The sequence below is a fragment of the Sinohyriopsis cumingii genome, chromosome 15 (assembly GCF_028554795.1).
Source record: "Sinohyriopsis cumingii isolate HCF-2022 chromosome 15, ASM2855479v2, whole genome shotgun sequence".
Taxonomy (NCBI): Eukaryota; Metazoa; Mollusca; class Bivalvia; order Unionida; family Unionidae; genus Sinohyriopsis; species Sinohyriopsis cumingii.
The window spans coordinates 62,116,549-62,128,560 of record NC_142975.1 but is presented as its reverse complement, the minus strand read 5'-3'; the positions used below and the strand labels follow the sequence as shown (position 1 = coordinate 62,128,560).

The 12,012-nt window shown below is 33.9% G+C and overlaps 1 protein-coding gene across 1 annotated transcript; it reads right to left on the bottom strand.

The window, feature by feature from the left end:
- Window positions 1–2,588: 2,588 nt before the first annotated feature.
- Window positions 2,589–7,341, bottom strand: LOC149781930 (uncharacterized). Its single transcript, XM_089936131.1, has 6 exons — window positions 7,231–7,341; window positions 6,668–6,829; window positions 4,760–4,894; window positions 3,806–3,913; window positions 3,173–3,290; window positions 2,589–2,928 (listed from the first exon to the last, which is right to left on the bottom strand). Exons 2-6 carry the CDS (start codon window positions 6,827–6,829, stop codon window positions 2,813–2,815), a joined length of 639 nt encoding a protein of 212 aa, XP_089792257.1. The 5' UTR covers window positions 7,231–7,341; the 3' UTR covers window positions 2,589–2,812.
- Window positions 7,342–12,012: the final 4,671 nt, after the last annotated feature.

The window sequence follows — 12,012 nt, the reverse complement described above, 5'->3', positions numbered from 1 at the left end:
TGATGAGTAAAAATTGTTTTTGAAGAATAAATGGGGTATACTAGAATATTCATTCTGTTAGAAAATAGTTTGAAGTTGTTTTGGAAAAATAAGAAAATGATTTATTTATATTTGTGCATAGAAAACTATGGTCTTTTTATTACTTTTCTGTATCTTAATTTAGATAGCAATTTCAACATCTTGTAAAATTATAATCTGAATGGAAGAAGTGTTCTTTCCAGATCAGCTAAGACAAATACCGTGAGTATTAGTGCATTACCCGCACAAAAGAACCACAAACATTAAATGCTTCTAAGTTTCAAATTTTTAACGTTAAGGGAATCATAACATTTGCCTGCAGTGTCCATTTGTTTTTTTTGTGATATTCGGTTTCCGTTTACTTCTTATGCATACGTCACCATCGTTCTTTCTACAATTTAAATAAATATGATAATCTGTATTTAATTAAAGTTTAAGGCAAGAAGAATCTGACATTAATATGGTAAATAAAAAATAATATTTTAACTGGAGGATGAACAACCTGTAGTCGTAACAGAATTATAATTTAGATTGAAAAGAAGAAAAGTTCTTGTAATTATAAATAATGTTTGTAATTAAAAATTATATCTTCAAGGTGAAATAAATGTACATTTGTACCATGTTTCTCTCGTGTCGTGTACAAGTGTTCAATGTAATATATACATCGTGAACCAAATATTGATAAGATCTGAACTCATTTGTTAAAAATCGTTGAGACTGCTGATGGTCCAAGTAGTAAAATATTAACCACTTAACAATAATTTGCATCCCCTCGGGAAAGCTAGGGATCATGTCTTCATGCCTGTCTGTCAATCCATCAATTAATTTGTCCATTAGAAACGTGGTATATCTCCTGCACCGTTGTAGATACCGACTTAAATCACTGAATTACTAATCGGGGTCATATGTGGACAGTGATTGTAAGCTTTTCTATGATGTTTGTGTGTGACCAACGATGGTTCTTGATTAATTTCTTCAAATCTCAATATTTTAATAACTGTAGGCAGAGATCTGAAGGTGTGTCTGTGCCATCGTTAACGCCAGGGCTTTAACGTATCTAACGTGGTTTTTGGATTTCACCCTCTGGTCTTGCCCAAGGTAAACTTTTAAAATCCTTACCCTGAAACCATGTACACGTGCAATGGGAATGAGAACATCATTGCATCCAACACAGGTCCAGGGTCATCGTTTGTGAGTCTTGCTTTTGAATATACCAAATTTGATGTTTCTCCAAACAAATATGCAGCGTGAAGACTGCAAATGACGCGAAGAGAGCCTCAATGGCTCGGTGATAAGCGTGCCGAATGTTTGTAGGATATCTTTCAAACAGTATTTTGCTCGGAATTTGTACAGAAGCGAGCATAGAAGGTGTTTGGTCATCCTTTGTTGAAATTCAGAGACAGATCAATGCTACATTTACTTTAAGTCTGATGGTTGTTACTTGAAAATTGATAAAGATAGTTGTATGGAAATTTGGTACTGATTTTCATGCTCTGATAATTCTCCTTCTTTTCAGTTGAATTAGTCTGAAGCTTCCATAATTGTGCTACCTTTGATTTTGTAATGTTTCTGGAAATCATGGTGAGGATCTATATTCTCTGTGCTCCATTTTCTAAATTAATGACCATCATATGCTTTTATGTAAGGTTTACATTACCTATTAGTTTTGGCAACCATAGTCATTGTCTCCTCTGATTCGCATTTTGAACATCTTATTGTATTTATGTATTCTACTCTTTGAATATAAAAATCATGTTGACACAAATTTCGTTTATTTCAAGGCTTCTTGTATGCAGAATTCATTTTACACTTGTATTTAAATTTTATATTTCTGAGACCGCTCTGGTGGCCTAGCGGTTATGCTAAAAGTCGTGGGCTCGATCCCCGGCCGAGTCATACCAAAGACTTATACAATGGTACTAAACAGCTGCCTCGCTTGGCGCTCGGCATTAAGAGGTTAATGTTAGGACTGGCTGGCCTGGTGTCAGGATAATGTGACTGAGTGGGACATCATGCTACATGTCTGTGGCATGATTCCCCAGTGCTAGACATCACTATAAACTTCCACACTACAGACATCGTAGCCATATGACTGAATTTATTTTAAAACTACGTTAACAATCCAAATCGTTCACACGCACAATTTACTTTTTTGTAAATCTGAATGCGTGGTGGAGAAGACAAATTAAAGATGTAGGTTTACTAGATATGAAAGATCCATGTAGAGTAAAACTTGGAAGACTAATTGCAAGAGAGCTAAAGCAGTAAATTGAAGATAAACCTAATAAAGAGAAAATATGTGGGTGGTGGAGCGATTATAGTTGTTATTGTAGGATGTATTAGGATACGAGAGGGAGAGAGAGAGAGAGTGAATGATTGCATAAACGTACTGAAAGATATGTATTATTCTTAGTGCATATATAAGACTAAGGAGTGTATAGATACACCCATGTACTCATGTTACGTATGGCACACATATTTCTTTTGCATGAAATTATTTTATTCCACAATTATTCATTCTGTGCCTGAAGAGTTTCGATTCAGCAAAATAAAGATATAAATACATAAACTGACACTGGCTGCTTTAATCTGCAAATACAAATTGTTTACTACTTTATATAAATTGTATAATTTTCATTAGATTATTTTGTTGGTAAAACAAATGAAATCGCTTTGAATCTAAAATAATAAAAGCAAATGATTCAGTGGAATAATATTTTCTTTTTAGGATATGAATCACGTTCCATGAATATTTTAGTCATGAACATACTGAGATAGAACAGTTAGGCGATATTTAGTTGCAAGTAGCGCATTCATTTGCACATACGCCCCACCATCCCATCAAGCAGCAGTATTTTATGCATTCCCTTGCTTCCAGCTTGATTTTGAGTTCTCTTCTGCCATCGTCACCTATGACAATGAAAGAAACAAATATATAGTAAGGTAGATTTGTATGGCATCTTTGGTACATTCTTTAACACAAGATCTGTGGGAGAACATATGATTAATTTACGTTCCATTGCATCCCGTCTGTGGAGGTAAACATCGTATATGATCAGCTATGTTTCGCTGTTTTTACACTAATGATAAGTGCCTAATTGACATGTATTTGGTAGACACAAACATCTCTATACAAGGAATATTTCACCCTTACCTTGATCCATGTGTTCCATCATGCTCAACGACGCATTTTGGCAGACAGGAATTCCAAGTGCCTTCGACAAGAACGTCTTGTCTTTGATCTTTTGTGTTATTTGATACAGATGCTCCACCTTCAACATGAAACAGAACAATGCTGAATAATATGGCTAGTTGTAATATGGAAAAGTTTGATTCATGTATTAGAAAATTGTTTGAGAGGACGTATCCACATATAACATTTCTTAATAAATTAGCAAATATTAATTATGTTCACGAGTAAATGAACACCACAGATTTAAGGAATTTGACACACTGATAGTCAGGAATACTTTCGCCCATGCAGTACATGCAAGCATGCAAACAAGCATACATACAAACGTAAAAAAGAATGACAATCCTAGAGACGTACATAAGACATCCTATGTTGTAATATTGTTTACGATTTTCTGTAAATCCTTGTGGAACTAGAAAATTGCTGAATGAAGTTTCGTCTTTGGTTCACTAACATTTGAGTTAATCACTAAAACACTTGCTGCATAATTACATAAAGATATTACTGGTTGTTAAGATTAAATTGAAATTTCTTTGCATGGAATTGCCAATAAATTTGATGAATAATTAAAAAATATAGCAGGGTAAAACTCACTCGTTCACCCTTCTTCTCGCAGTCATATGCGTGCTGCTTGTTGTCCATGACATGAAGTAAGCATTCCTCATCTTTGGTTCCTGGCTTCATTACAATCAATTCATTTTTCTGAATGATTGGAAGAAAATCGTTAATAATAATGAATAATTATTATTGCTAGAATACTCGGTATAAATTTACCTTTGTTATAGTTTTCATAAAACGAATAACAATCTGAATAGTAGCATTTTTGTATTTTAAGATAATTTCATTTGTTTTACAGAAATGTGTTTTTTCTTTTCTTTCTGATATTACTTTCATTTATAATACCCTTTAATTGCCAGGTTTTCACTGTAAAATAAATGAATGTATATGTACGACGCGTAGCTATTATTACGCTATATGACATAAGAAACAATCCTGAACAAAATGTTTTAGACTCTGTAACCATATGTTTTGTGACCCAGAATATAGTACAAATCAGCTGTGAACAAACAATCAAGTTTATGTTATTCGTTTGCATCCGCGTATATCAGAGAATATGCAGCAATCACTTACCACGATTAATGAAACATAAACAATAGAGAAAATTTATTTACCGAGACGAACGGAACGTAATCGTAACTGACCATTCCGGAAATAGAGTAAATGAAGACATGACGTGCCGATCTCTAACAATGTATCTAAAATTTTATTTGATTCGACAATTAATTAATAAAAGCCGTTGTTTGTTTCTCCTGTGAACTTGTTGTTTTTAGCTGTATGAACCAGTTCATGTTATGTGCCTGGAAAACAACACAATGAGAACGTGCATGCAATAAGAAATGCTATTAATAATTTGCATTGATGCATATTTGAGCGGAACGCCGTATTTACTAATCGAGGATATTCATGTACTATTTGCTTCACATCGTACAAAAATGAGATGAACTTAGATATATATACAATTTAGAATTATTGACATTGGCAACCAACGTTATCACAGTCTCGGTAGCGTTGTTCTAGAATCTTTCCTTTCTCATCAGTCAGGTCCACTCTGGTTATTTCACCATCCCCAACGTTTTGAACGGTTTCCTTTCTGTCTTTGTTCTGGGGGATTCTTTTCACTGTCTGATAAATATTTAAGAAGCATTACGATAAAGAAACCACAGCTGTATTCCTTTTCAATTTTCAAGCTCTTAATATAAAATTGTGAGAAACATAACTGCATGAAAGCGGCGATGAGAAAGAATATACTAAATTAAGGTTTATTTACAATATCATACGAATTTTGTACTAATGAAACTTTTTTATTGAAATTTGAGATCAGATGGTCAGATGGATCTATATGATTTTATCGGATGTGTGTTTGCGGTGGCAAGATTTGAATGTCTGGTTAGAAATATTGATATTCCAGTGGTTGTATGTCTCTAGCAGGTTAATAAAATGGTACTCAATTTCTCCAAACACTAACACTCTTAAGTTTTGCTCAGTACTATCACGTCTTCCAGTTCAAACTGACAGTGATTTGGCAGAAACCTCTGGCTGTTCATAACCGATTTATGCTTCATATTCAAACATACCTTCAAGTAATTTTTAGTTTCAAAGTATTGCGTAGCTTCCATTAAGAACTTCCTGCAGCTAATTTTTCACATCTGATTCCACTTTGTTTAACATTCATAACTTTCTGCAGAAATAAATCAAGAAATATTAACATCCACTGAGGATGGAAACTTACAACAAATATTTGCATAGTTGTAGATATTTGAACAACTTTTGAACAATCTGTATTGAAGTAGTGTTATTGAGATCAAGTTACTGCTTGTTAGCTGCTTTATTCAGATCAAATTTCTCAATTTGAATTATGAATAAATATTTTGCTATGTTTCCACATCAGGATAAAGTAATGGCAAAAAATCACATTCACAGCACATGGTAACCTTAGAAATAGACCTTGATTTGAATTGATTCATCATTATTTAATCCTCATTTTGTCAAGTATAATACAAAATAATTCCTTCTAATATTTCAGTTTATTTATTTTCTATTATAATTTGAAACATTTATTACCTTTAAACATTAAACTGCAAGAGTCTGTGTGATTCTTTAAAAGTACCCATAGGTTATAAAAATGGATCAAAGACGATTTAAGGTTTGACCCACTTCAAACGATTTCCCATACAATACATCCTTTTGTAATTCAACAATTTTCCTGTCTTCCTGTCTTTTTAATCAATATTCGCTTCATTACTTCAGCTTTATTGAATTTTTTAAGAGTTCTCTCAACATTCTAAAACCCTTCTGCTTACCATTATCATTTCTGTAAGATGGTGTTGTCTTCTGTACAAAAACGAAACATTAAAAGTATGCTGATCAAAATAGACCAACTTTATTTGTATAAATTACCAGAAAATATTAAGAACGGTAGTATGTCTATATCTGAATCACAATTTAACAATGCGTGATGAAACTCTCAATCTCTAGGCATATTCGGAGGCCTCTAGTTCAAATCATGTAGTGCCCCCTACTACTATATAGCATGTTGCCTTTAGTTATTGCACTGATGTTTTGGTATTCATTTCATGCTGCAAATATATTTGTATTATTTGCAAACTTTATGCAGAAGGAGGGAAAACGATCTATTGTTTAATAAAACAACTAATATGCAAATATTTTAATGCATGTTTTAGATTTTTAATTGTAAGTGAGCCAGTCATATACATATATACAAAATTACACGTATAAATAAAACTACACAAACACGTATATACCTTAGCATTAGCACGTAGCCTTACAGGTTGCATCGATAAATTAATTACTGCTTTGTTCGTCATTTCCAGTTTTATGTACGCGTGAATGGACAAAAATGAGTATTAGTTAACTTTGGAATTACTAAATACATACGTTTTCTTTCTCCCTTTTCGCGGCTGAGGCTTTTGCAAGCAGCTCTTGAAGGGTCTGATCTAGACTGTCTTCACCATTGGCTCTTGTGTCAGAGAATTCAAGGCTCTGCGGTATCATAACCAGGCAGGCGCCCAGCAGGAATAATGGAAGCTTGGATACCATCTATGTAGAGTAAATAAAGTGATGAATTTCTATTGGAATTTCTTGGTGTAGTTCTGAATATTGCTAAAAAGCTTCAGTGCTTTGAATTTTTATCAGTTGCTTTTGAGTGTTCTCAGATCCTGTCACTTCATTCTCTCATAAACAAACAACAAAAACAATAGAATATTAAATAGTTACAAATTATCTCTTTAATTGTAATTCAGTTCCAATTAGAGACAATTCTTTTCGTATGATTTTTAAACAAATCGGTGATAAAAACGTAGATATGATGAAGTTGTTGTTAAGAATTTCGTCTAAAATCAAAATGTCTGAATAATGTAGTTAACATAAGATTTCTTCTTTTTTCCAACTTGTTAAACAGCAAGTTATTGCCAAGCCTATTTGACAGTGAAAAATCTTACCTTTGAAGTATTCAACAGTGATCAAGAACCGACTCTGTCGCTTATAAGTTTTGAAATGCTCATATTGTGCCTTCTCCATTTATACCTGTTGATGACATCTTGTATGGTAACTCGTATCCAATGAAATTTCGGGATGGGATTGTATGTGACTGCATAAAAGATCACCAAATTTCATGCATTCATTGTTGGTTAGCAAACGGAAAAAGATATTGCACAAAGAGTTTGACAATAAGGAAACTAATAAAGTGACTAATCTGCCAGTATATCGATACATTTTTTGTTTTACATCTGATAGTTTTCATCAATGTGCTAGACAAAATATCTTCGATCGGTATGCCAAGTGTAAACTGGTGGTGGCCAAACACGTCACCGTCATTGAATGCAAATAATTTTCCTGTCGGCATTCAAAAGATGTTTTGTATGGTACATTCTGAAAAATTATCAGATGTAAAGTAAGAAATGGTATCTATTCCAGGAAAAAAGAGCCTGCTGAAACCTACTTTTATTCCTGCTGGGTAGATTTAAGAATATTTATTTTCCCAATACTATCAACATATACCAGGTTGTCTCCATCTGTTCCATCTAGTGAAAAGGAATGCCGTGAACATCAAAATGTCAATTGCTTTTTACATCGACAGCTGGTAAAATACATATATAGCTGTAAAATTGTATCAATGATATTATATACATTTAAACTGACTGCAACTTATTTCTCAGCTGACGGAAAAGATTGTGCAAGGTCTCAGGCCAGTATACAACCGCAAGATCTACGTGCCATGTGTATATGATTACGTGAATATTGTCATCCTGTCTAGAGTTCCATTGCTTTAGAAAAGAAGAGCACTACGGGGATACAAGTATAATGTTGAATATGTTACAAAACTGTGGATGGAGGAGGGCGTGTCAAAATTAATAGAGTAGACTTTATATACGATATCATTATTCGAGTCTCTTGATGTACGAACAGGTGTCTGGAGTGTTACTCTTTCTGCAGTTTGGAATAAATCGGACTCTGTACGCATATATATATATATATATATATATATATATATATATATATATATATATATATATATATATATATATATATATGTTACAAATAACATAGCTCAAAATAGTTGGTATTAAGCACTTTGATATACCAGTAGTGTGGTAAATCAAATTGGGGTCAGCCCATTTCGCATTAACTCGCATATATAAATATTGTTTCAACATTAGGTTATAATTCAGAAAATAGGCTATATCTTCTATATTCTCGATATCTATAATGAATTTCCACTGATTAGTCATTAACGACGTAATAAAATAACGATACAAATATATTAATAATCCCCGTCTGATAAATAAATTAAACATGGTACACAATTTCAGCGAAATCCTTTATGCTTTCTTTTTTTTTATCTCTGCCTCTCCGTCTCTGGTTTTCTCTCTCTTTCTCGTGCATAAGGGAAATAATAAGGAAAATTCCGTGGTGTGAGAGAGGAAAAGAAAATAGAACTTGCACTAAGTAACCTACAAGAACCAGGGACTTCGAACAGGTTAGGTGTACACGTTCCACGGGATTTAAATACAGTGTTCACAATACCAATGATACTGGTTAGGAGAAATACAAATCCCGTAATTAAATTCATGCTTTGTTTTGTTTTCTTTTTTTCTTTCTATTGTATAAATCCTATTAGTATGGGTCGAAAAACAGATTATTTAATATTAAAACGTTTGAAGGCCGTTCTATTCTCCCCACCAAGCCTTTCTCTCTAACCGTGTTGGTTGGTATGGCAACAGTAATCTACCATTAAAGCAATATAGGGGTGGGAAACGAATAAATGCCTTTATGACAAGTCTCTCTCTCTCTCTCTCTCTCTGGCCGATCGTAGAAAGGTATCAGCAAAACATCAAAGCAAAAACGAGCGTGGCGAATTTTTACCTGTGTCATACGACGATATCTCTGGACCCATGAAAGATAGAAAAATGTAGCCAAGCGAACCAACGAAGATGGAAAAGGTAGTGAAGGAGGATAGAAACAATATTATGGTTGGTAACTATATTAAATAAATCGTACTACAGGCTCAGATCAACTTAAAATACATTCGAGTGCATGACTTGCCTCTTGCTGGTTCCTCGTTTCGCTTGGTTTATATTTAACACTCGTTTCAATCTGTTAGGCGCTATGTGAATGGCTATGAATTCAATGTTTAAGTAGTTAACAATTCCGTCTTTCAACAAATTGCTAATACATTTTAACAGACCCAGTGGATGTGACATGGGCCTTATTCAAAGCATCTATAAGTTCCAAAAGTGAAAACGGCTGATTATAACATTTTGAATTATTCAATGCGGATCTTAGATCTATCTTCTCTTTCAGACTTATTACATTTCGAAAATCTGCTGATAATAAGATGATGGTGACCTGTTAGAAAAAGTATGTCTATGTACATTTCCTATGTAATGAAAGTTTATTTCTTCATTTATCTCTGAAAAAGAGTTGTTGTGCCTTACTTTTATTTTGTGGATCGTGTCCCATACTGTTTTCTAGAGGAACGAGAGTTTAAAGTAGAAACGTAATTTTTCGATTACTCAGTCTTACATTCTTTAATTCTGTGGAGAGCTTTGCGCAGAATATACGGCACTTAGGTAAATGTTCTGGCGGTCGATTGTTAAATTTTCTCCATGCTTCTCGGTGCGATCTAATGTCCTCTTTATAGTCTGTAGCAAACCGTGCAATGTTGTATTATTTTAGAGTTAGGCGATGACTTAGTAACGGATTCCTCTGCAAACTTGTACAAAATAATTGTAAAATTTTCAACAAGATCATTGACTTTTAATAGGGTGTTTCTGTTAAGTCTAGTTTTAAGAAGTGTTTAAAATTGGTAAAACGGCTTTCTATGTACTCCAGTGTGCAATAGGCTCATCAATGGTAGAGTTAATATTTTTTAAAGAGATTGGAGGGTGGAAACTGATGTGAAAGTCATCAGTGGCTTTCCAATCATGTAAAAAGCAAGGGAACAAACGTTTAGGTGTATGCACTTATATTTATCCCTTCCTGGATATAAATGTGTCGCCGACTTGGTGCTATATAGCCACAGATATGTCTGGAAACGAGATCTTCTGCCATCTTGCCTCTGTCGTTGATATACTTCGATGCCCATAAAATGTTATGTGCATTAGAAGTCGAGAGTCAAACAAATCGGCAGCTGTTGAACGAGATTTTCTAATTCATTTGGTCCATGTTGGTATCTGGTGGTATACAAATGGAAGTCAATGTAATCAGTCGATTTAGAGAGACGCATATCCTTTTGTTCTCAGCTACTGAAGCTCCTCCAGACACACCATCCACACTTATAACATAGATTTTAAAAATGCGTAATTTTTAAGTGTGATTTTGTCCGTATCGCAAAAAAAGGTTTTTGTAGACAACGCGCTGTAGGGTAATGCTCATTTAAAAGAGGAATAATATTGTAATTCGTCTCATGTTGTCGACATTTCTATTTTACGATGTTCTTCATTATTAATCAAACGCAGAGCTGGAACAGTATTTAGGTTTGAATGTTTGCCAAGAAGAACTTCTGTATGCTTATCGGGAGGAAGTACTGGATTAAATTTTTTCGTTCGTGGGTCTCGAGCCGCACAGAGTGTGTGGAGCTAATTCTTTTGCAACCATATTCCCAAAGTTGTTTAACATTTTTTGTAGCTTTATAGGGTCATAAAACCCCTTGTGCTGCTTGCGAGGGTTCTGTTTCATTTTGTTGTTTGGTGATTTTGGTGTTGGGGAATTAATGCATGTTGTCCGTGTGTGTTGCTGAGGCTTCTAATGTGCGATGTTTGAAGGTGTTGCAGCATCAGGTAGACTTGTTTGGGTGCATCCTATATAATCTTCGACCTGGTCATTAGTAAACTTGAAAAGGTTGGGCCATATAGGGAGGTTCTAGATTCTGCCATCTTTCCGACCCCTGGAATAGGACATCTGAGGTGTATTTCACCTTTGAATTTCCTACCCTTGTTTCCTGGTTTCGCAGTCTTTTGAATTGGCGTGATGCTAATTTGCAAACTCTATTGCATACTTATTTAATCTTTCATGGCTGCTCTGGCATCTGATACATGTGTTCAATCTGTAAATCGGTATCGAATATTTCTTATCGCACACCTAAAATTGTGCACATTGCACTTGGAACCACGTTTGCAACTTCAAATCTGATACTAGTTTAATACTTTAAATCTGTTTATCATATCAAATCTTATGTTTAGTAAATGCTATATTTTGAATGCCTCTTTACCAATAGCTAGTGTTGAAACCACGGTTGGCTGGCATTATGTTTGTAGTGACACAGTCAATCAGAATATTTGATTCTATTTCAAGTGCGTTAATCAGAGTGTCAAAATCCGGCGAGGAAAAGGACCAAGATATATTGTCGGCATAGTCAATTAAAGTTTTATGAACATTTCATTTGTACTGGTTTTAATCTTTTCTTTTATGATTACATGCTATCCATATCTATATCTTGTAACTGACCTTAGGCAAAAATTAAGTTAATAGTCTCCCTAAATAGTGACATTTATTTTGTCGACAACATAATACATAGCTAATATTTCTCTATGATTATAAATTAAATGTTCAAATCATAATTAGTGAATTAAATATGTTCATATGAATCGTAGTGTAGGATATTATTTTTTTTCACATGGAAAGTAATAATATTGTTGAAATTTATTTGTTTTAGAGAGGAAACTGACATATATCCTGGTTCGATTATTGTGGTTTTTTTATATTAATGTTGTTTATTTAAA

What these genes read in the sequence shown, in the direction of transcription:
- LOC149781930 (XM_089936131.1), bottom strand. Translation starts at nt 6,829, where the DNA reads ATGGTATCCAAGCTTCCATTATTCCTGCTGGGCGCCTGCCTGGTTATG. An exon ending in GCGAGAAGAAGGGTGAACGA is followed by an intron (nt 3,291 to 3,805) that starts GTGAGTTTTACC and finishes TTCATGTTGAAG; the next exon opens with GTGGAGCATCTGTATCAAAT. An exon ending in GATGGAACACATGGATCAAG is followed by an intron (nt 2,929 to 3,172) that starts GTAAGGGTGAAA and finishes TCATTGTCATAG; the next exon opens with GTGACGATGGCAGAAGAGAA.